The sequence below is a fragment of the Entelurus aequoreus genome, linkage group LG04 (genome assembly GCF_033978785.1).
Source record: "Entelurus aequoreus isolate RoL-2023_Sb linkage group LG04, RoL_Eaeq_v1.1, whole genome shotgun sequence".
Taxonomy (NCBI): domain Eukaryota; kingdom Metazoa; phylum Chordata; class Actinopteri; order Syngnathiformes; family Syngnathidae; genus Entelurus; species Entelurus aequoreus.
In genome coordinates this window covers 15623401-15647431 of record NC_084734.1, presented here as the reverse complement: position 1 = coordinate 15647431, position 24031 = coordinate 15623401, and the positions used below count along the sequence as shown (strand labels likewise).

At 40.3% G+C, this 24031-nt stretch overlaps 1 protein-coding gene across 2 annotated transcripts in view; it reads right to left on the bottom strand.

Moving 5' to 3' along the window:
- Positions 1 to 20168, bottom strand: part of inppl1b (inositol polyphosphate phosphatase-like 1b) — a 94489-nt gene extending 74321 nt beyond the window's left edge. The window contains exons 1-3 of one of the 2 annotated variants that reach the window (XM_062044310.1): positions 19000 to 20168; positions 7778 to 7841; positions 5059 to 5200 (exon numbers count right to left, since the gene is read on the bottom strand). In XM_062044310.1, the coding sequence (XP_061900294.1) occupies positions 5059 to 5200; positions 7778 to 7841; positions 19000 to 19136 (343 nt within the window). In that variant the 5' untranslated portion in view covers positions 19137 to 20168. The remainder of the gene's footprint in view (positions 1 to 5058; positions 5201 to 7777; positions 7842 to 18999) is intronic. The other variant, XM_062044311.1, reaches the window with a different exon arrangement.
- Positions 20169 to 24031: the final 3863 nt, after the last annotated feature.

Below are 24031 nucleotides of genomic sequence, written 5' to 3'. Positions count from 1 at the left end.
GCACTGCAAGCTAATCAATGCTAACATGCTATTTAGCCTAGCTGCATCGTTATGCCTCGTTTGTAGGTATATTTGAGTTCATTTAATATCCTTTACTTTTATCCTCTTTGTATATAATTCGTATTTGCATGTCTCATGACACAAATTATAGGCTCCGGTACCCCCCGCGACCACAAAAGGAACAAGTGGTAGAAAATGGATGGATCTGATACCAAGTAGCTACAGGATCATACATTGGTAATATTCAAAGTCCTCATGTGTCCAGGGACGTATTTCCTGAGTTTTTAAACATAATATGGATTGTTTTTTTTATTTTGTGACAATAAAAAATATCGATGTAATCATAGTAGTATCGACTAAATACGCTCCTGTACTTGGTATCATTACAGTGGATGTCAGGTGTAGATCCACCCATGGCATTTGTTTACATTGTGACGCCAGGGAGCTATTGTATCCTCCTACGGTGTGTAGTGAAGCATGTTTAGCTATTCCTCGTCCTGCAGTGATAATGGTACTTGAAAGAAACTGACTTTATTTGTCGCCACGGAGGCGAGGATTAGTGATTTAGAAGTAGCTAAAACACTGCAGACTGCAGATGGACATTAGCCGCTAACTAGCTAGCCGTGTCTTAAAGTGTTTCAGTGTTATAGCTTCCCCTTTATCTTTAGTTTTTAAGACAAAATGCGTCCGTTCTCCCTTTTCTGTCTACACTGCAAAAAGTCAGTGTTCAAAAACAAGAAAAAAAAAATTACAAAAATGAGGGGTATTTTATTTGAACTAAGCAAAATGATCTGCCAATAGAACAAGAAAATTCGGCTTGTCAAGACTTTCCAAATCAAGTCAAATGAGCTAACCTCAATGAACCCAAAAATACCTTAAAATAAGAATATTCTCACTAATAACAAGTGCACTTTTCTTGGCAGAAAAAAAAAAAGACCTTTTTGCTCAATACGTTGAAAAATACTCTTAAATGAAGTAAATGCTAGTGCCATTATCTTGACATAATGATATGCGCTCTGCATTATATTTCTTGAAACCAGCAAACTTATACTAAAAACGTATTTATTGTTCTTAATGGAAAGGCAACGAGGCAACCGCTTGTTACTCTCGGGGTCTCCTAGCCGCTCAGGCAAATCATATGGTCTAAAAATGCATTTTTCCATGTATAACATGACATCATCGCGCCAAGTGCGTGCTCTTTCAGTCAATTAGTGCGCATATATACAGCCCGGCCCTCAGCCAACATTTTTTTAATTGTAATTTTGAGGAATTTATCTGAATGTGCATGAACTATTTCTGTTCAAAATTGTTTGAAATGTTAAATGTTTAAATATTAACTGTCAGTTTACTGTACTGTGCCAACTGTACTACTATATGAGTACGTATGTTCTATTGTTTCATTGAAAATAAAACAGCAAAGTCCATTTGGCTGTCATCTGTTTTAATTATGAGACACAATTGTGTCAAAATCATGATTTTTTTTTTCATGCTTGAAATAAGAAATGATTACTTTAAAAAAGTAGTTTTATACTCGTGAGTGTTGATGACACAGCTTTGCAACAGTTGATATTCTAGTTTCAAGCATGTTTTACTCGATATAGGTCATCAAATATCAGCAACAAGCTGTAATATCTAACTGAGATCATTTAGTGAAGTGAATTATATTTATATAGCACTTTTCTCTAGTGACTCAAAGCGCTTTTACATAGTGAAACCCAATATCTAAGTTACATTTAAACCAGTGTGGGTGGCACTGGGGGCAGGTGGGTAAAGTGTCTTGCCCAAGGACACAACGGCAGTGACTAGGATGGCGGAAGCGGGTATCGAACATGAAACCCTGAAACACTCTACCAACCGAGCTATACCGCCCCAAGTTTTAGGACCAAAACCCTTAAAACAAGTAAAACACTCTAACATAAAAATCTGCTTAGTGAGAAGAATTATCTTATTAGACAGAAAATAAGCAAATATCACCCTTATTTGAGATATTTCATCTTACTTAGATTCATACTTGCCAACCTTGAGACCTCCAATAATATATATATATATATATATATATATATATATATATATATATATATATATATATATATATATATATATATATATATATATATATATATATATATATATATATATATATATATATGTATGAAATACTTGACTTTCAGTGAATTCTAGCTATATATATATTTCTTTTTTTTAAAAATCTTATTATACATATAAATAAAAGATATACTTGAATTTCAGTGTTCTGCAGGCTATCCAGTAGGTGGCGGTATTGTCCTGTTTAAGAGTGTCACAACATTGCTGTTTACGGCAGACAAACTGCTTTACGGTAGACTAAACGTGACTGCTGATGTTGTGTGTTGTTACCGCGCTGGGAGGACGTTAATGCGACTAAACTTGAGGTTTTCCATCAAGCATGGAGTGATAGTTTAATAACTTATAAACGCATGCTTACCTCAGCTAAAGCTAAATATTACTCAAATCTCATCCACCTCAACAAAAATGATCCTAAATTTTTGTTTAGTACAGTAGCATCGCTAACCCAACAAGGGACTCCTCCCAGTAGCTCCACCCACTCAGCAGATGACTTTATGAATTTCTTTAATAAGAAAATTGAAGTCATTAGAAAAGAGATTAAAGACAATGCATCCCAGCCACAACTGGGTTCTATTAACACAAATATGACTGTATATACGACGGACATTGCCCTCCAAAATAGTTTCTCTCTCTTTGATGAAATAACATTGGAGGAATTGTTAAAATGTGTAAATGGGACAAAACAAACAACATGTTTACTTGACCCAATTCCTGGGAAACTTATCAAGGAGCTTTTTGTTTTATTAGGTCCATCAGTGTTAAATATTATAAACCTATCACTTTCCTCTGGTACTGTTCCTCTAGCATTCAAAAAAGCGGTTATTCATCCTCTACTCAAAAGACCTAACCTCGATCCTGACCTCATGGTGAACTACCGGCCGGTGTCCCACCTACCGTTTATCTCGAAAATTCTCGAAAAAATTGTCGCACAGCAGCTAAATGAACACTTAGTGACTAACAATCTCTGTGAACCTTTTCAATCCGGTTTCAGGGCAAATCACTCTACGGAGACAGCCCTCGCAAAAATGACTAATGATCTATTGCTGACGATGGATTCTGATGCTTCATCTATGTTGCTGCTTCTTGATCTTAGCGCCGCTTTCGATACTGTTGATCATAATATTTTATTAGAGCGTATCAAAACACGTATTGGGATGTCAGACTTAGCCTTGTCTTGGTTTAACTCTTATCTTACTGACAGGATGCAGTGTGTCTCCCATAACAATGTGACCTCGGACTATGTTAAGGTAACGTGCGGAGTTCCCCAGGGTTCAGTTCTTGGCCCTGCACTCTTTAGTATTTACATGCTGCCGCTAGGTGACATTATACGCAAATACGGTGTTAGCTTTCACTGTTATGCTGATGACACCCAACTCTACATGCCCCTAAAGCTGACCAACACGCCGGATTGTAGTCAGCTGGAGGCGTGTCTTAATGAAATTAAACAATGGATGTCCGCTAACTTTTTGCAACTCAACGCTAAGAAAACGGAAATGCTGATTATCGGTCCTGCTCAACACCAACATCTATTTAATAATACCACCTTAACATTTGACAACCAAACAATTAAACAAGGAGACTCGGTAAAGAATCTGGGTATTATCTTCGACCCAACTCTCTCGTTTGAGTCACACATTAAGAGTGTTACTAAAACGGCCTTCTTTCATCTCCGTAATATCGCTAAAATTCGTTCCATTTTGTCCACAAGCGATGCTGAGATCATTATCCATGCGTTCGTTACATCTCGTCTCGATTACTGTAACGTATTATTTTCGGGCCTCCCTATGTCTAGCATTAAAAGATTACAGATGGTACAAAATGCGGCTGCTAGACTTTTGACAAAAACAAGAAAGTTTGATCATATTACGCCTATACTGGCTCACTTGCACTGGCTTCCTGTGCACCTAAGATGCGACTTTAAGGTTTTACTACTTACGTATAAAATACTACACGGTCAAGCTCCTGCCTATCTTGACGATTGTATTGTACCATATGTCCCGGCAAGAAATCTGCGTTCAAAGAACTCCGGCTTATTAGTGATTCCCAGAGCCCAAAAAAAGTCTGCGGGCTATAGAGCGTTTTCTATTCGGGCTCCAATACTATGGAATGCCCTCCCGGTAAAAGTTAGAGATGCTACCTCAGTAGAAGCATTTAAGTCTCATCTTAAAACTCATTTGTATACTCTAGCCTTTAAATAGACTCCCTTTTTAGACCAGTTGATCTGCCGTTTCTTTTCTTTTCTTTTCTACTCTGCTCCGGGGTGGACCGCTAGCCTGTCCATCAGATGGGGACATCTCTACGCTGCTGACCCGTCTCCACTCGGGATGGTTCCCGCTGGCCCCACCATGGACTGGACTTTCGCTGATGTGTTGGACTTTCACAATATTATATCAGACCCACTCGACACCGAGGATGTCGTTGTGGCTTGTACAGCCCTTTGAGACACTTGTGATTTAGGGCTATATAAATAAACATTGATTGATTGATTGATTGATTGATAATGAAACTGCCTAACAATAAACCCACATAAGAAACCAAGAACTCGCTCTCCTTGTTGTGCACTCTACTCTCTAAAAGCCGTAGATGTTATGACGTCATTGGGCAGGCAAGCTGCTGGGAAAGCGGACGTGAGAACGGCTGTCCCCACTCAGGTCCGCATTGAGCTGGAGGGGGCGTGGCCTCCAGCTCCGGCTGAATACCGGGAGTTTGTCGGGAGAAAATCTCTGCCGGGAGGTTGTCGGGAGAGGCGCTAAAAACGGGAGGGTTGGCAAGTATGCTTATATTTCAGTTTTTGCAGTGTACACACTGTGTCTGCTTGTAAGTACCCCGTGTGTGTGCGCTGCCGAACATGCGCCTCTGCTCGTAAAACCAGCAATGTTTTTGATTCATTAGTACCGCGATACTATACTAGTACAAGCCTAATAGGGACATTTTAAAGTTTAGAGGTCTTACCTGAGCTTTCGTCCCCTGTGTCGGCGTCACGGGGCACGGGGTAAAGCAAAGGGGTGACCAGGCCTTTGTGGGGGTGCTGGTATCCCAAAACAAGGTCTTCCAGAGTCCGGAAGCAGTTGACCTGCACTCCTTGCGTGGTCTGCTAACACACACGCACTTCAATCTCAAAAACATGACATATCATTATGAATATTGAGCTAAGAGAGATGGATGATCGTTTACTGGAGTCCCGACAAGAAAACACAGACAACTGTCCCTTCGGCCCCTTTTAAAACAGTGCATTAAATTGATTTATTGGTCTCAGTGTCTGTCTGGAACACTTAAAATAGCATTTCATACCCACAAAGATCTCTTGAAATACAATTAAAATAAGTCAGAATGTAATACGAGACGGTGAGGGACAAAACGGGGGCCCAAAATATATCAGCGGCTCACTTGGAAAAAAGACAAAGAAGAAAGGAAATCGTCTTGTGAGCTGAGGGAGCAAAGTCAGGGAAGGGGGGAGATAAATGTCTAGGAGTTGTGCACTGATGGCAGTGGAAAAAGCGAGAGAGCAACCCAGCTGGAAGCAGAACATTTTAAAGCGTTGAGGTGACTTTTTAAAAAGGATGTTACATCTAAACTTGACACTGGTCATGTACACTAAGTTCCTTTCTTTCTGCTCTTTTATGCCGTCGACAAACCCCAAAACCAGTGAAGTTGTCACGTTGTGTAAATGGTAAATAAAAACAGAATACAATGATTTGCAAACCCTTTTCAACTTATATTCAATTGAATAGACTGCAAAGACAAGATATTTAACGATCAACCTGGTAAACGTTGTTATTTTTTGCAAATATTAGCTCTTTTGGAATTTGATGCCTGCAACATGTTTCCAAAAAGCTGGCACAAGTGGCAAAAAGGACTGAGAAAGTTGAGGAATGCTCATCCAACACTTATTTGGAACATCCCACAGGTGAACAGGCTCATTGGGAACAGGTGGGTGCCATGATTGGGTATAAAAGCAGCTTCCGTGAAATGCTCAGTCATTCACAAATAAGGATGGGGCGAGGGTCACCACTTTGTCAACAAATGCGTGAGCAAATTGTTGAACAGTTTAAGAACAACATTTCTCAACGAGCTATTGCAAGAAATTTAGGGATTTCACCATCTACGGTCCGTAATATCATCAAAAGGTTCAGAGAATCTGGAGAAATCACTGCATGTAAGCGATGATACCTGCATCAAAAAGCGACATAAGTGTGTAAAGGATATCACCACATGGGCTCAGGAACACTTCAGAAAACCACTGTCAGTAACTACAGTTGGTCGCTACATCTGTAAGTGCAAGTTAAAACTCTACTATGCAAAGCAAAAGCCATTTATCAACAACACCCACAAACGCTTTGCTGGGCCCGAGCTCATTTAAGATGGACTGATGCAAAGTGGAAAAGTGTTCTGTGGTCTGACGAGTCCACATGTCAAAATTTTTTTGGAAACTGTGGACGTCGTGTCCTCCGAAACAAAAAGGAAAAGAAACATCTGGACTATTATAGGAGAGGACCTTCTCTTCTTCTCCTGACAACACACATTGTTTCATGCCATCTTTGTGATGCAAAGTGGAAAAGTGTTCTGTGGTCTGACGAGTCCACATGTCAAATTGTTTTTGGAAACTGTGGACGTTGTGTCCTCCGGAACAAAAAGGAAAAGAAACATCTGGACTATTATAGGCGCAAAGTGTAAAAGCCAGCATCTGTGATGGTATGGGGGTGTATTAGTGCCCAAGACATGGGTAACTTACACATCTGTGAAGGCACCATTAATGCTGAAAGGTACATACAGGTTTTGGAGCAACATATGTTGCCATCCAAGCAACGTTATCATGGACGCCCCTGCTTATTTCAGCAAGACAATGCCAAGCCACGTGTTAAAACAGTGTGACTTCATAGTAAAAGAGTGCGGGTACTAGACTGGCCTGCCTGTAGTCCAGACCGGTCTCCCATTGAAAATGTGTGGCGCATTATGAAGCCTAAAATACCACAACGGAGACCCCGGACAACTTAAGCTGTACATCAAGCAAGAATGGGAAAGAATTCCACTTCAAAAATGTGTCTCCTCAGTCTCCAAACATTTACTGAGTGTTGTTAAAAGGAAAGGCCATGTAACACAGTGGTAAAAATGCCCCTGTGCCAACTTTTTTGCAATGTGTTGCTGCCATTAAATTCTAAGTTAATGATTATTTGCAAAAAAAAAAGAAGTTTCTCAGTGTGAACATTCAATATCTTGTCTTTGCAGTCTATTCAATTGAATATAAACTGAAAAGGATTTGCAAATCATTGTATTCTGTTTTTTTTTTTACCATTTACACAACGTGCCAACTTCACTGCTTTTGTGTTGTGTAGTAGAGGTTGTAATCAGACAAAATGGACTAGCTGCTTATTGTGTGGAGTGTACACACAACAATAACAATACGTAAGCACACACCCACCAGCCATGGACCTCGTGTGGGGGTAGAATGTGTGACACATGAAAACAAGTCTTCTCACAGCTGCTGATCTCATCCTACAAGCATCCAACCACACACGGCACACATGCCAATGGAGCAACAAAGTTGCCGGGAACCTAACAGAGGACCTTCTCTTCTTCTCCTGACAACACACATTGTTTCATGCCATCTTTGTTTTCCAACTCGGGACAGGACATTCCCGTCAGTCTCACATGCTCTGGGGGATGCACTCACCTGGACTGCCAGGAGACCGTCGTCATCGGGAAGGATGCGATACGTATGAACATGGCGCTGGAACCTACGGAAGAAAGACAACTAGAATGTGAAAACTGAGAATAAACACAGGTGAATATACCGAACAATTAAAAGGCCACGATACACATAAAAGGTTCACACGCACTGTAATGGCATCCAATTAAGGACTTAATGAACACCTGGATTAGAAAAGCACATATAAATATATATATATATATATATATATATATATATATATATATATATATATATATATATATATATATATATATATATATATATATATATATATATATATATATATATATATATATATATATATATATATATAAATATATATATATATATATATATATATGCACATATATATGTATATATAGCATATACATATACAGTATATATATATATATATATGCACATATATATGTATATATAGCATATACATATACAGTATATATATATATATATATATATATATATATATATATATATATATATATATATATATATATATATATATACCGGTATATATATATATATATATATATATATATATATATATATATATATATATATATATATATATATATATATATATATATATATATATATATATATATATATATATATATATATATATATTGCTCAAAAGGGCATTATCAAAGTCAAATGCAGAGGATAATCTTTATATATAAATACTTTATGCTAGATCCACTCAACGTCCATTGCACCAGTCGCCCGATGGGGGGCGACTGGTGCGGTCCCCTCCAAGGTTTCTCATTGTCCCTTTGGGTTGAGTTTTTCCTTGCCCTGATGTGGGATGTGAGCCGAGGATGTCGTTGTGGCTTGTGCAGCCCTTTGAGACACTCGTGATTTAGGGCTATATAAGTAAACATTGATTGATTGATTGATTGATGATTGATTGATAATCTCACCACACCTAGTGTGTGACAAAAAATGTATATAATTGTCACACACACACACTAGGTGTGGTGAGATTATCCACTGCATTTGACTTTGATAATGCCCTTACAGTCCATTATATATAATGTGTATATATATATATATATATATATATATATATATATATATATATATATATATATATATATATATATATATATATATATATATATATATATATATATATATATATATATATATATATATATATATATACATAAATATATATATATATATGTGCATATATACATATATATAAATATATATATATATATATATATATATATATATATATATATATATATATATATATATATATATATATATATATATATATATATATATACAGTCCATTATATATAATACATTTTTACATTATATATGTATGTATACACATTATATATACATAAATATATATATATGCATATATATATATACACATGTGAATAAATGTATATACACATATACACACATTATATATACACACATTATATATACACACATTATATATACACACATTATACATACATACATACATACATACATTAACATCATACACAGATCCACACATTAACATGATACATACATACATACATACTGTATATACATATATTTATAGGATAGACTTTTATTAGTCCCACAACGGGGAAATTATGTGGTTGCAGTGCAGATTCAAAAAGTCCTCAAAAAGTATTAAAAGTACCGCAAAAGTCTAAAAGGTAACACCCATTGTTGATCAGTCCCGAAGGGGTTTAAAGCAAATGGTTATACTTGTATGGCGCTTACTACCTTCAAGGTACTTTTTACCTTTTTACAAAAGGTAAAAAAGACCACACGAAAACAAGAAGGAAACATTGAAGAACACAAGGAGGACATAAAAAGAGCACAGAACTGCTGAAGCCAGCTGCCACTTCAGCGCCGCCATTTTTACATAACAAAAGTCAAATGCAAATAAAAACAAAAAATGAGTAACAAATAATAAATACTACATATTGCGCACATACGATCGCACCATGCACAGATAGACGGTGGTCTCTGCAGTGTTCCATGCCATTGTCTGCAGGGGTGGGGGCCGCACGACTAGAGACAGGAACAGACCGAATAAAGTGACTCAGGGAGCTGACTCACTCCTAGGCAGCCCACTGGCTTTCCACCAAGATGTAGAGATGTCTATGTTATTTTGGTTGCCTTATTGACCGTAAATTCCAGACTGTAAGCCGCTACTTTTTTCCCACACTTTGAACCCTGCGGCTTATAAGACGGTGCGGCTAATTAATGGATTTTTCTTCACTGACTGCCATAATAAAAATAGCTAAAAACAAACAAACTCGCAAATACACAGAAAAGGTGTTTTATTGTTTGTGCTATGGCACCATCTTTTGGACGAGCTCGCTCACTGCAGGTGCTGCAGTGTCCTTCCATTTAGTGCTTTCGAGCGGAAGTAGTCAGTCTTCGAGCCTTCCATGCCGTTTCTACTCATATTGATTCTTCATTCGTAACTCCAAGCAACATATGTCACTTTTACAATATAACTAAAACTGTTTATACGTAATAAACGGTCCTATATGTGATGTCTGCAGGAGTGTTTTCATGCATATTTATACGTGCTATCGTAATGTAATGATGCGAGCGTCGTTCGCATTAGCTGTTATGCTAACACGTTTACGAGGGTCTGTGTTAGCGTTAATTTACAATAGCATTCTTTTCGTATTAATTCAGTTTCACATATTCCTCAGTAAATCCACCAAGACGTTATTGAGTCTGTTTAGCTTACGCAACTCGTGGGTGCATGACGACAACTTATGTTTTGTAAAGTATGTACAAAACCCTAAACTAGTGAAGTTGACACGTTGTGTAAATGGTAAATAAAAACAGAATACAATGATTTGCAAATCCTTTTCAACTTATATTCAATTGAATAGACTGCAAATACAAGATATTTAACGTTTTAACTGAGAAACCAATTTTTTTTTTGTGCAAATAATCATTAACTTAGAATTTAATGGCAGCAACACATTGCAAAAAAGTTGTCACAGGGGCATTTTTACCACTGTGTTACATGGCCTTTCCTTTTAACAACACTCAGTAAACGTTTGGGAACTGAGGAGACACATTTTTGAAGCTTTTCAGGTGGAATTATTTTCCATTCTTGCTTGATGTACAACTTAAGTTGTTCAACAGTCCGGGGTCTCCGTTGTGCTATTTTAGGCTTCATAATGTGCCAAACATTTTCAATGGGAGACAGGTCTGGACTCCAGTCTAGTACCCGCACTCTTTTACTATGAAGCCACGCTGTTGTAACATGTGGCTTGGCATTGTCTTGCTAGAAATAAGCAGGGGCGTCCATGATAACGTTGCTTGGATGGCAACATATGTTGCTCCAAAACCTGTATGTACCTTTCAGCATTAATGGTGCCTTCACAGATGTGTAAGTTACCCAGGTTTTGGGCACTAATACACCCCCATACCATCACAGATGCTGGCTTTTCCACTTTGCGTCTAGAACAATCCGGATGGTTCTTTTCATCTTTGGTCCAGAGGACACAACGTCCACAGTTTCCAAAAACAATTTGAAATGTGGACTGGTCAGACCACAGAACACTTTTGCACTTTGCATCACACCATCTTAAATGAGCTTGGGCCCAGCGAAGCCGGCTGCGTTTCTGGGTGTTGTTGATAAATGGCTTTCGCTTTGCATAGTAGAGTTTTAACTTGCACTTACAAATGTAACGACCAACTGTAGTTACAGACAGTGGTTTTCTGAAGTGTTCCTGAGCCCATGTGGTGATATCCTTTACACACTGATGTCGCTTTTTGATGCAGTACCGCCTGAGGGATCGAAAGTTCCCATCACCGCTTACGTGCAGTGATTTCTCCAGATTTTCTGAACCTTTTGATGATATTACGGACCGTAGATGGTGAAATCCCTAAATTCCTTGCAATAGCTGGTTGACAAATGTTGTCCTTCAACTATTTGCTCTGGCATTTGCTGACAAAAGTGGTGACCCTCGCCCCGTCCTTGTTTGGGAATGACTGAGCATTTCATGGAAGCTGCTTTTACACCTAATCATGGCACCCACCTGTTCCCAATTAGCCTGTTCACCCGTGGGATGATCCAAATAAGTGTTTGATGAGCCTTCCTCAACTTTCTCAGTCTTTTTTGCCACTTGTGCCCGCTTTTTTGAAACATGTTGCATGCATAAAATTCCAAAATGAGCTAATATTTGCAAAGTTATCCAGTTCAAACATTAAATATCTTGTCTTTGCAGTCTATTCAATTGAATATAGGTTGAAAAGGATTTGCAAATCATTGTATTCTGTTTTTATTTACCATTTACACAACGTGACAACTTCACTGGTTTTGGGGTTTGTAAGGAAACATTTGCAAAGTCTTTCTGGGTAAATAACTCATTTTGCAACCTTTGTATCTGCGGCTACAGATAAAATGTAGAGTAGTCTTATATTGCACTAATAAAGTGTCATATTGTATGAATGTTTACAATGCCATTCGACATCCAGCAGAATTTTGCTTTACAAATGCAGATTTTTCTGCAACTCTACCTAATGTTACGGCCAGTGAGCGTACACCGTTTAGTACAAGAGTACGGATCAAACTTCCAAATGCACCCAAACCCAAAAATAGCCTAAATGAGAGAATAGAGAAGAAGGTTGGGGGACAAGGGAGCGGTACGGGCGGCCCAGCTCAGTTTTCAGGAATGCATCTGGCGCGGGCTGAGGACCAGTCAGCATAGTGTGGTCACCGGAGCTCCCGCCCTCCTCCATGGGGCCCGGAGGGAAGAAAGAAGGAGTGTGATGGGAAACGGGGAATCTGGAGCCAAGGCTTTAAAAACTGGCTGGGATGGACGAGCCCATGCGTCAGGAGAAGTCAGGTTCTTGTGACGGCCACAGTAGCACATCTGCTGTCTGACCATCTTGTGGTCGTCGGGGGGAGTGAACCCTAGGAATAATCTTTTCAGGCGGCAGAAAAGTTGAGTGAGTGACTAATTCGAAATCCTTACAGGGCTTATAAAAACATGGCTTTCGCGAACCCGCCTCCTCTTTTAAACTAGAGCAGTTTTATATAGGTAAGACCTTTTCTGGTATGACTCAGACCGGTCACCTTCAAGAAGAAACACCTCAACCTCTAATAATGTCACTCTTTGTTGTCTTGGAAGTGGATTTGGTTCACCTTTAGGTTGCGCTCATTTAGCATTGCACCTTCAACTATGGTTGTCCCGGTACCAAAATGTATTTCAATACTTTTCATAATAAAGGGGACCTTTATGTTAACAAAAAATCCTAGGGTATATTAAACATATGTTTATTATTGCAATTTAGTCCTTAAATAAAATAGTGAACATACTAGACATCTTGTCTTTTAGTAGTAAGTAAACAAAGGCTCCTAATTAGTCTGCTGACGTATGCAGTAACATATTGTGTCATTTATCTACCTATTATTTTGTCAACATTATTAAGGACAAACTGTAAAAATTGATTATTAATCTACTTGTTCATTTACTGTTAATATCTGCTTACTTTCTGTTTTAACATGTTCTATCTACACTTCTGTTAAAATGTAATAATCACTAATTCTTCTGTTGTTTGATACTGTACATTAGTTTTGGATGATACCACACATTTAAGTATCGATCCGATACCAAGTAGTTACAGGATCATACAATGGTCATAATTTAAGTCCTCATGTGTCCAGGGAATATTTACTGAGTTTATAAACATAATATACATTTTTAAAAAACAAAAAAAGATTTTGTGATGCTAGAAAATATCAATGTAATCATAGTAGTATCGACTAAATACGCTATTGTACTTGGTATCATTACAGTGGATGTCAGGTGTAGATCCACCCATCCACGTATCCTGCTACGTGTGCAGTGAAGCAAGTTTAGCTATTTCTTGTAATAATAATATAATAATATAATAATATAATAATAATACTTGTAAGAAATTGTTAATATCGGCTTACTTTCTGTTTTAACATGTTCTATCTACACTTCTGTTCAAATGTAATAATCACTTATTCTTCTGTTGTTTGATACTTTACATTAGTTTTGGATGATACCACAATTTGGGTACCGATCTGATACCAAGTAGTTATAGGATCATACATTGGTCATAAGTTAAGTTCTCATGTTTGTGAATATCATATGAATAAAAAAAATAAAATAAATGTATTATGTGACGATACAAAATATCGATGTAATCATAGTAGTATCGACTAGATACACTTTTGTACTTGGTATCATTACAGTGGATGTCAGGTGTAGATCCACCCATGGCATTTGTTTACATTGTGATGCCGGTGAGCTATTGTATCCTCCTACGGTGTGTAGTGAAGCATGTTTAGCTATTCCTCGTCCTGCAGTGATAATGATACTTGTAAGATACTTTATCTGTTGCTATGGAGGCGAGGATTAGTGATTTAGAAGTAGCTAAAACACTGCCAATTGCGGATGGACGTTAACCGCTAGCTAGCTAGCCATGTCTTAAAGCACCTCTTCCAGACGGTGTTTCAGTGTTATAACTTCACCTTTATCGTAATTTTTTAAGCCAAAATTTTCCGTCTACACACTGTGTCTGCTTGTAAGTACTCCGTGTGTGTGCGCCGCCGAACATGCTCCTCTGCTCGTATAACCAGCAATGTCACGACGTGACGACGACGCGCCGTCATGTCTGTAAAAAAAAAAAATATGGCGAACCGGTACTTTTCAAACAGAGTATAGTACCGCCTTTGATTCATTAGTACCGTGATACTATACTAGTACCGTACAACCCTAGAAAGATGTAAGCAAAGTTATGTAGTTGGTACATAATTGATCCCGTTTGCATCTACCATGTGTCGAATTGGCCGCAGATTTGTGTCTAAATCAATCCACATGACATCCGATGGGTTTTGTTCAAGATGATTTTGAAGACCTACGAGCATATACGTAACGTTATTTAATCATTAGACAAATGGTCAACGACAATTAGTTGCTAAGCCCCGCCCCCCGGCAAAGATGTTTTGCTTGATGGCGAACATGTTTTGATCCGGACTTTACACACATGCGCTTGTCAATCCCCTAAAGGTGAGCATTATTTACAATTTTGGTGGTGGTAATTGGGCTAAACGCCGGGAAGTTACAGTGGGTGCTTTTTAAAGCGCGTTCAGCTGTGTGAGAAATTTCAAGTCAACGTGTGGGAAGGGTAATAACAGTGTATCTGTCAAAAAAATAATAGCACAGGCAATGCAGTGCATGTTAGGTCAAACGTTCTTTCTTTTGGGTGCAGCTGTTCATGAAAATGAGAGCTGGCTTGCAAACACACATACAGTTGTGGTCAAAAGTTGACATACACTTGTAAAGAATTAAATGTCACGGCTGTCTTGAGTTTCTCATCATTTCTACAACTCTTGTTTTTTTTTGTGATAGAGTGATTGGAGCACATGCTTGTTGGTCACAAAAAAACATTCATGAAGTTTGGTTCTTTTATGAATTCATTATGGGTCTACTGAAAATGTGAGCAAATGTGCTGGGTCAAAAGTATACATACAGCAATGTTAATATTTGCTTACATGTCCCTTGGCAAGTTTCACTGCTATAAGACGCTTTTGGTAGCCACCCACAAGCTTCTGATTTAATTTTTGACCACTCCTCTTGACAAAATTGGTGCAGTTCAGCTAAATTTGTTGGGTTTTCTGACATGGACTTGTTTCTTCAGCATTGTCCACACGTTTAAGTCAGGACTTTGGGAAGGCCATTCTAAAATCTTCATTCTAGCCTGATTTAGCCATTCATTTACCACTCTTGATGTGTGTTTGGGGTCATTGACCTGTTGGAACACCCAACTGCGCCCAAGACCCAACCTCCGGGCTGATTATTTTAGGTTTTGGAGGTAATCCTCCTTTTTCATTGTCCCATTTACTCTCTGTAAAGCACCAGTTCCATCGGCAGCAAAACAGGCCCAGAGCATAATACTCCCACCACCATGCTTGATGGTAGGAATGGTGTTCCTGGGATTAAAATCAGAATCAGAATCAGAAATACTTTAATAATCCCTGAGGGGAAATGAACATTTTCAGCACAATCCCATTCAAGAGCGGAAAAACATTACGTGGAGACAGAACAGGATCGCTGACGGGTCTGACAACTTCCGGCGCCTCTTACAAAATGGTGAGAAACAGGTAAACGCTGGGGAGGGGGATGAGAAAATAACTATTCAGTCTATGCCTGGGCCCCTGGAGAGGGGGCCCAGACTGAGGGCAAGGAAGAAGAAAAAACCTCTTAGCCATAGCACACAAGAACATGTGTAAGAGGGAAACATCAAAGAACACAAAGGACATTAAAGACACTAAAAGAGCAGAGCTGATGCAACCAGCCACTTCTACACACAGCCACAAAAGTAAAACAAAAAAAACACAAAAAAATATATACACTGTGGTGGCCTCTGCGGTGTTCCACGCCATCGTCTGCTGGGGTGGGGGGAGCATGGCCAGAGACAGGAGCAGACCCAACAAAGCAACCAAGAGAGCCGATTCCACCCTCGGCCGCCCACCAACTCTCGGCCAGTGTTTAGTCCGCATGGAAAGGCCTCACCTTTTCTCCTCCAAACATATTGCTGGGTATTGAGGCCAAACAGCTCAATTTTTGTTTCATCTGACCACAGAACTTTCCTCCAGAAGGTCTTATCTTTGTCCATGTGACGTCAGATGAAACAAAAATGTAGCTGTTTGGCCACAATACCCAGCGATATGTTTGGAGGAGAAAAGGTGAGGCCTTTAATCCCAGGAACACCATGCCTACCGTCAAGCATGGTGGTGGTAGTGTCACACCGCGATGAGGGATGTCTTGTCTTGGTTACTTCTGTCTTGTGAATTGCATGTTTTAGTTTGAAAAGTAACTCCTCTCTTTTCAGGTCACTTGCCCTTCCTTTTGTTGTCATCAGTCTGACGTCATCCCTGTTCCCTGATTGTTTCCACCTGTTCCCCATTACCCTCATGTGTCTTATAAGCCCACGCCTCCCTTTGTTCTGTGCCAGATTGTCTCGTTTATTCGCGCCCCTCTAGCATGCCTCGTCTCGTGTTTGAATACCTTGATCCTGAATTTTGAGGTTTCTTTTTCTCCTGCTCAGCAGAGTGATTTTGTGTTATTTAGTTTTGCAGACAAAGGGGTTGAGTTTTCAGTTTTGCTTACAGTTCTTCCTTTTCCTTTAATTTTTTGAGTGACATTTTTTGTTAACCTTTATTAGATTAGAGACCGTGTAGAAGTATCACAGCCATTTTTTCTTCCTCCTGTTGGATTGTTTTTTTGTTTATAATAAATTTCATAGAATATACGGCGCCATGTATAGTTCGTTATTGTTTTTGTGTTTTTCTCCTTTCGGAGTGATTTTCGGTTGTTCCTTTTTTTTTGGAACCTTTTTCGCCGACTAGTTTAGTTATAGCCTACCGTATATTGAATTGCCCTGACTCTGGAGGTGAAAGGAAGCTTTCAAAATAAAAGCCTGACGAATTAATCCCTACTCTGCATCTGAGTCCTATCTTTTGACCAAGCCTGACAGTTAGTATTATGCTCTGGGCCTGTTTTGCTGCCAATGGAACTGGTGCTTTACAGAGAGTAAATGGGACAATGAAAAAGAAGGATTACCTCCAAATTCTTCAGGACAACCTAAAATCATGAGCCTGGAGGTTGGGTCTTGGGTGCAGTTGGGTGTTCCAACAGGACAATGACCCCAAACCAGGGCCGGCCCGTGGCATAGGCCGTATAGGCAAATGCTAAGGGCGCCGTCCATCAGGGGGCGCCACGCCAGTGCCACAAATGTTGGATTAAAAAATTTTTTAAAAAAGTTGGTACTATTATTTCTAAATACAAAAAATAATCCCACGTTAATTAAAATGCAAAGTAAAGCCTATTTAATGGAAATATTATTTGTTACAACATTACCCCACCCCCCACCCACCCCCGCACGGTGCACCCCCTCCCTTCCCGTATCATGACTCTTACCACATCAAAAAATCAACACAAGATGTCAAAACGGCCAAAACTGTCAGGTGCCCAGGGAAGAAAAAAGAGAAAAGAAGAGGAGGAGAAACGAGAAAAAGACAGAGGTAGCAGGTAGGTAACTTTAGCCTACATGGAATTATTTGTCTGTTACAGAATGTGATAGTAACCTGGCTTTTTAGCATTAAGCTAATATTACATGATTCGGCAATTGCTAATCAATAAACAGCTAGTTCTGTTTTAACGTCGGGTTAATATTGTGGAGGGGGCTAAATTGTTATGGAAAATAATAATGTAACGTTAGGTAATTACAGTACTCCCACCTTACATTCCTCAGGGACATATGTATTAGATCTTTTAAGGAGGTGTTTTTTGTTTACATTGTTATTGCCTTCTGGTTAGCTAATGTTTGCCCTGCAGGTAATAGTCACTTTTCCACCCCTTTATATATTAGGTATAGTTGTAAGCCTAGTTGTTAAAGTGCACATCATTAATGAAATGCAATATCACATGAGAGGGAATGCTGTTTTTTAATTTGAGCACTGCTGTGATTCGGTTAAAGATAATCATAACATAACATTCTCATACAATATGTTAATTTGCTTTCTTTAAGTAAAAAAAAAGGTCAAAGACAAAGCTATTCGGTTTCTTGTGAGTATATACACTTCACTTGCCTGGGGCACCAGATTGGTTAGGGCCAGGCCTGCCCCAAACACACGTCAAAAGTGGTAAAGGAATGGCTAAATCAGGCTAGAATGAAGGTTTTAGAATGTCCTTCCCAAAGTCCTGACTTAAACATGTGGACAATGCTGAAGAAACAAGTCCATGTCAGAAAACCAACACATTTAGCTGAACTGCACCAATTTTGTCAAGAGGAGTGGTCAAAAATTCAACTAGAAGCTTGTGGACGGCCACCAAAAGTGCCTTATTGCAGTGAAACTTGCCGAAAGACATGTAAGCAAATATTAACATTGCTGTATGTATACTTTTGACCCAGCACATTTGCTTACATTTTCAGTAGACCCATAATAAATTCATAAAAGAACCAAACTTCATGAATGGTTTTTTTGTGACCAACAAGTATGTGCTCCAATCACTCTATCACAAAAAAATAAGAGTTGTATAAATTATTGGCAACTCAAGACAGCCATGACATTATATGTAAACTGTTGACCACGACTGTACATGGCGTCATGTCGATAACGTAGAAAGATGATACTGATGATTGTGTCGTCTACTCACAGGAGGCACAGAGCGAAGGCTTCTGGCACGGACTCGCTGTCTCTCAGCAGGAAGCTTCCGTCCCTCCCGGCTTTCGCCAGCAAGTCCTCGGCGTGCACGCGGCTGATGTCACGGTGATACCACGCTGCCGTCGCCATGGCGACCGATGTGGAGAGCCAGCCCGGTGAAGGTAGTCCACATGAGGAGAGAGTTTTTGGCCTCGGAGGGGGGATCACAGGGGCGTGACGCTCATCATCTTCACGTTTAAAGTCTTTACAAGAAGGCGATCCGAATAATTTCACCAGCCTGGGTCGCCTTTACTAATGTTGGCTGCATGGAAAAGGGGAAAAAAAAAAAAAGAAGAGGTTTAGAATCCCCAGTCTTCCTTGTATGGAGACCCTGTTCCAGGTCTGCCAGGTGTGTGTTTGTGTATTCCAGGGCGAGGGAGAAGAGGGGGGAAGGAAAAAGAGCGAACGTCAACACGCAAACACAAAACGCCTTCTTGTTGTCCCAAAACAACATGCAGACAGGAAGAGACGGCGAGGAAAGAGCGGCGGCAGATCGAGTCAGTCCGCACTGAGAGGCATGCAAGCGGAATCCAGACCGATTCAAATGATTTCCCAGCTCGGTTGCCATATAAGGGAACAGGAACACCCTCCGGAGAAGTTCAGCCGATGACTGCGCTCGTCTTTTCCAGGGCCAGATTCCACGGAGAGGCAGGCCCGGTCCTCCTGCTGTCTCACTTTCACGCTGGCACCAGCGCCGCAAAGTCCTCCACACGGCCCTGGTCCGGTCGGCATGTTTGTCAGAGCCCGGGGTTGGGCCGAGGGAGAGACGAGCGCGGGCCGAGGAGGTGACTCCACATTCCTTCGCCAGCCATGTGTGAAACAGCGGATCGCTTCCTCTCGCCTGTTTTCGTCTTCCCCTCCTCAGGCCGTCGCTTTCCTGACATTCAGGCAGAAAAAATGAGTTTGCAGATGTGCCGCCCGGCCAGCCCCCTGTTTCCCTCACAGCCTATTTATAGATTTAAGTGACTTATTTAGGTCTCCTGTCCTCTATTGTATTTCTTCAGCCAGCATATGGTTATGATCAAGCCGTGCTATTTATTTTTGCCTGCCTATTCAGCCCTCCTACTTCCCTGCGAGAAAAGTCAGTGGGAAACTGCTCGGTTCCATATTTGCTCCTCAGCCTCTCGCCGTACTCAGCAGAAATGCCAGAAAGGCACAGTCAGACAACTTTGTATCCCACTAATTGTTTATGCTACCATAGATTCTCATTGACATTTATAGTTGTTGTTTTTTTTGACAGTTTAAAGGCCTACTGAAATGCGATTTTCTTATTTAAACGGGGATAGCAGATCCATTCTATGTGTCATACTTGATCATTTCGCGATATTGCCATATTTTTGCTGAAAGGATTTAGTAGAGAACAACGACGATAAAGATCGCAACTTTTGGTATCTGATAAAAAAAAGGCTTGGCCCTACCGGAAGTAGCGTGACGTAGTCAATTAAACATATACGCAAAGTTCCCTATTGTTTACAATGATGGCCGCATGAAGTGAGAGAGATTCGGACCGAGAAAGAGACGATTTCCCCATTAATTTGAGCGAGGATGAAAGATTTGTGGATGAGTAAAGTGCAAGTGAAGGACTAGTGGGGAGTGGAAGCGATTCAGATAGGGAAGATGCTGTGAGAGCCGGGGGTGACCTGATATTCAGCTGCGAATGACTAAAACAGTAAATAAACACAAGACATATATATACTCTATTAGCCACAACACAACCAGGCTTATATTTAATATGCCACAAATTAATCCCACATAAAAACAACTAGGTGTTTGTTATGCTAGCTCCTAGCTACTAGCTACTAGCTACTAGCTACTAGCTCGAGCTAGTTATAGTAATATGGACGGGATCCCGTATATATAACCCGCCAATACAATTCAAACACCTGCACAACACACACACTCACTCAGCCCAAAGAACCGTTCACCTAACCCAAGGTTCATAAAGCTTATATATTTAACCAAAGTTATGTACATGACACGCACGTACGGGCAAGCAATCAAATGTTTGGAAGCGCGCGGGTGGGACCTGATATTCAGCTGGGAATGACTACAACAGTAAATAAACACAAAACATATATATACTCTATTAGCCACAACACAACCAGGCTTATATTTAATATGCCACAAATTAATCCCCTAGGTGTTTGTTATGCTAGCTCCTAGCTCCTAGCTACTAGCTACTAGCTCGAGCTAGTTATAGCAAGCGATCAAATGTTTGGAAGCGTACTCACGGTATTGCGTCTGCGTCTGTTAACGAAGTCAAAGTCCTCCTGGTAAGAGTCTCTGTTGTCCGAGTTCTTCGATCTTGACTGCATCTTTCGGGAATGTAAACAATGAAACACCGACTGTGTTGTGTTGCTGACTTCCCTCGCAAAATACTCCGCTTCGCACCGACTTTCTTCTTTGCTTGCTCAGCTTCTTTCTCCATAATGCAATGAACAAATTGCAACAGATTCACCAACACAGATGTCCAGAATACTGTGGAATAACGAGATGAAAACAGCTATTTCGTATTGGCTTCAATGGGGAAGCCATACCTGTGTTCTACTGGCTACGTCACGCGCATACGTCATCCTCAAAGGCGTTTTGAACCGGAAGTTCCCCGGGAAATTTAAAATTGCACTTTATAAGTTAACCCGGCCGTTTTGGCATGTGTTGCAATGTTAAGATTTCATCATTGATATATAAACTATCAGACTGCGTGGTCGGTAGTAGTGGGTTTCAGTAGGCCTTTAAAGGCCTACTGAATTACGGTTTTCTTATTTAAACGGGGATAGCAGGTTCATTCTATGTGTCATACTTGATCATTTCGCGATATTGCCATATTTTTGCTGAAAGGATTTAGTAGAGAACATCGACGATAAAGCCGCTGTTAAAAAAGCCTTGCCTGTACCGGAAGTAGCAGACGACATGCGCGTGACGTCACCGGTTGTGGAGCTCCTCACATCTGCACATTGTTTACAATCATGGCCATCAGCAGCAAGAGCGATTCGGACCGAGAAAGCGACAATTTCCCCATTAATTTGAGCGAGGATGAAAGATTTGTGGATGAAGAAAGTGAGAGTGAAAGACTAGAGGGCAGTGGAAGCGATTCAGATAGGGAAGATGCTGTGAGAGGCGGGTGTAGGGTTGGGTATTGTTTGAATTCGAACGATTCCGATTCCGATTCTTTGCTTCGATTACGATTCCTGGCGATTCTCGATTCCGATTCTTCTTGTACCATGCCGGGATCAATGTGTTTGACAGGTAGTCCCTGGAAGGTGGTATGTATTTTGGGTTGAGAGATTTCACCATATCCCTGCAAACATAAACAAACATGTAATGTTGCTGTTACTGTTTAGCCCAGTATCAATTAGCTTAGCTCTAACGTTATTGCTTAACTAACCTAAGTGTTGGAGATTCCACCTCTGAAAAGGGATGCAGTCTTTTGACTATGTGTGCAGTGACCTTTCTGTGGCACCGACATCTTCCCCATTGCCGCTACGGTGAACGGAGTACGCTGAGCACACCGCGGAGCCTGGCTAGCAGGTTGTAAATTGTCTATGAAAAAATATGCGGGCTAATTTGTTAGCTGCCTCGACGTTGGCGCAAAACACATTATTTATTGCATATATATTGTTTTACTTACCGGATTCGGACTGCAACCGAGGTGCCAGGCTGGGCGTCGAAGCCAGAGGAAGAGGCACAGGAGGACGGTCGGCGCAGCGCATCGAAGACGGGACTTGCATTTATTTGTACTCGGAGGTGCGTCATCATGTTGGACGTGCACCCTCCTAAGCACGAAACAGTCCTGTCGCACGTGTTACATTTCGCCGATATTTCATTTTTTTTAGTAAAATAAAGCCACACTTCGACAGCCGACGCCCGCTATCCATGCTTGACTGACTCGCTCGGCTACATAGGCTCGGCTATGCTAACACTTCCGGCGGTGGGCGCTTCTTCGTTGGTGTTTAGCAGCTTCTTCTTCCGGTCGGCGGACTTATTCTTTTTTTCCGGTCGGCGGACTGGGTATCAAAACTAGGAATTGAAAACTTTTGAACGATTCCGGGAGAATCGGAAAGTTAGTTCCAATCGATACTCGATACTCGATACCCAACCATAGGCGGGTGGGACCTGATATTCAGCTGGGAATGACTAAAACAGTAAATAAACAAAAGACATACAGTATATATACTCTATTAGCCACAACACAACCAGGCTTATATTTAATATGCCACAAATTAATCCCGCATAACAAACACCTCCCCCCTCCCGTCCATATAACCCACCAATACAAATCAAACACCCGCACAACACACTCAATCCCACAGCCCAAAGTACCGTTCACCTCCCCAAAGTTCACACAGCACATATATTTCCCCAAAGTCCCCAAAGTTGCGTACGTGACATGCACATAGCGGCACGCACATACGGGCAAGCGATCAAATGTTTGGAAGCTGCAGCTGCGTACGTACTCACAGTACCGCGTCTGCGTATCCAACTCAAAGTCCTCCTGGTAAGAGTCTCTGTTGTCCCAGTTCTCCACAGGCCAATGGTAAAGCTTGACTGTCATCTTTCGGGAATGTAAACGATGACACACCGGCTACGTGTTTGTGTTGCTGCAGCCGGCCGAAATACACCGCTTCCCACCTACAGCTTTCTTCTTTGCTGTCTCCATTGTTCATTGAACAAATTGCAAAAGATTCACCAACACAGATGTCCAGAATACTGTGGAATTTTGCGATGAAAACAGACGACTTAATAGCTGGCCACCGTGCTGTCCCAAAATGTCCTCTACAATCCGTGACGTCACACGCAGGCGTCATCATACCGAGTTGTTTTCAGCAGGATATTTCGCAGGAAATTTAAAATTTCACTTTATAAGTTAACCCGGCCGTATTGGCATGTGTTGCAATGTTAAGATTTCATCATTGATATATAAACTATCAGACTGCGTGGTCGGTAGTAGTGGGTTTCAGTAGGCCTTTAACAGTTTAAAGTTAAAA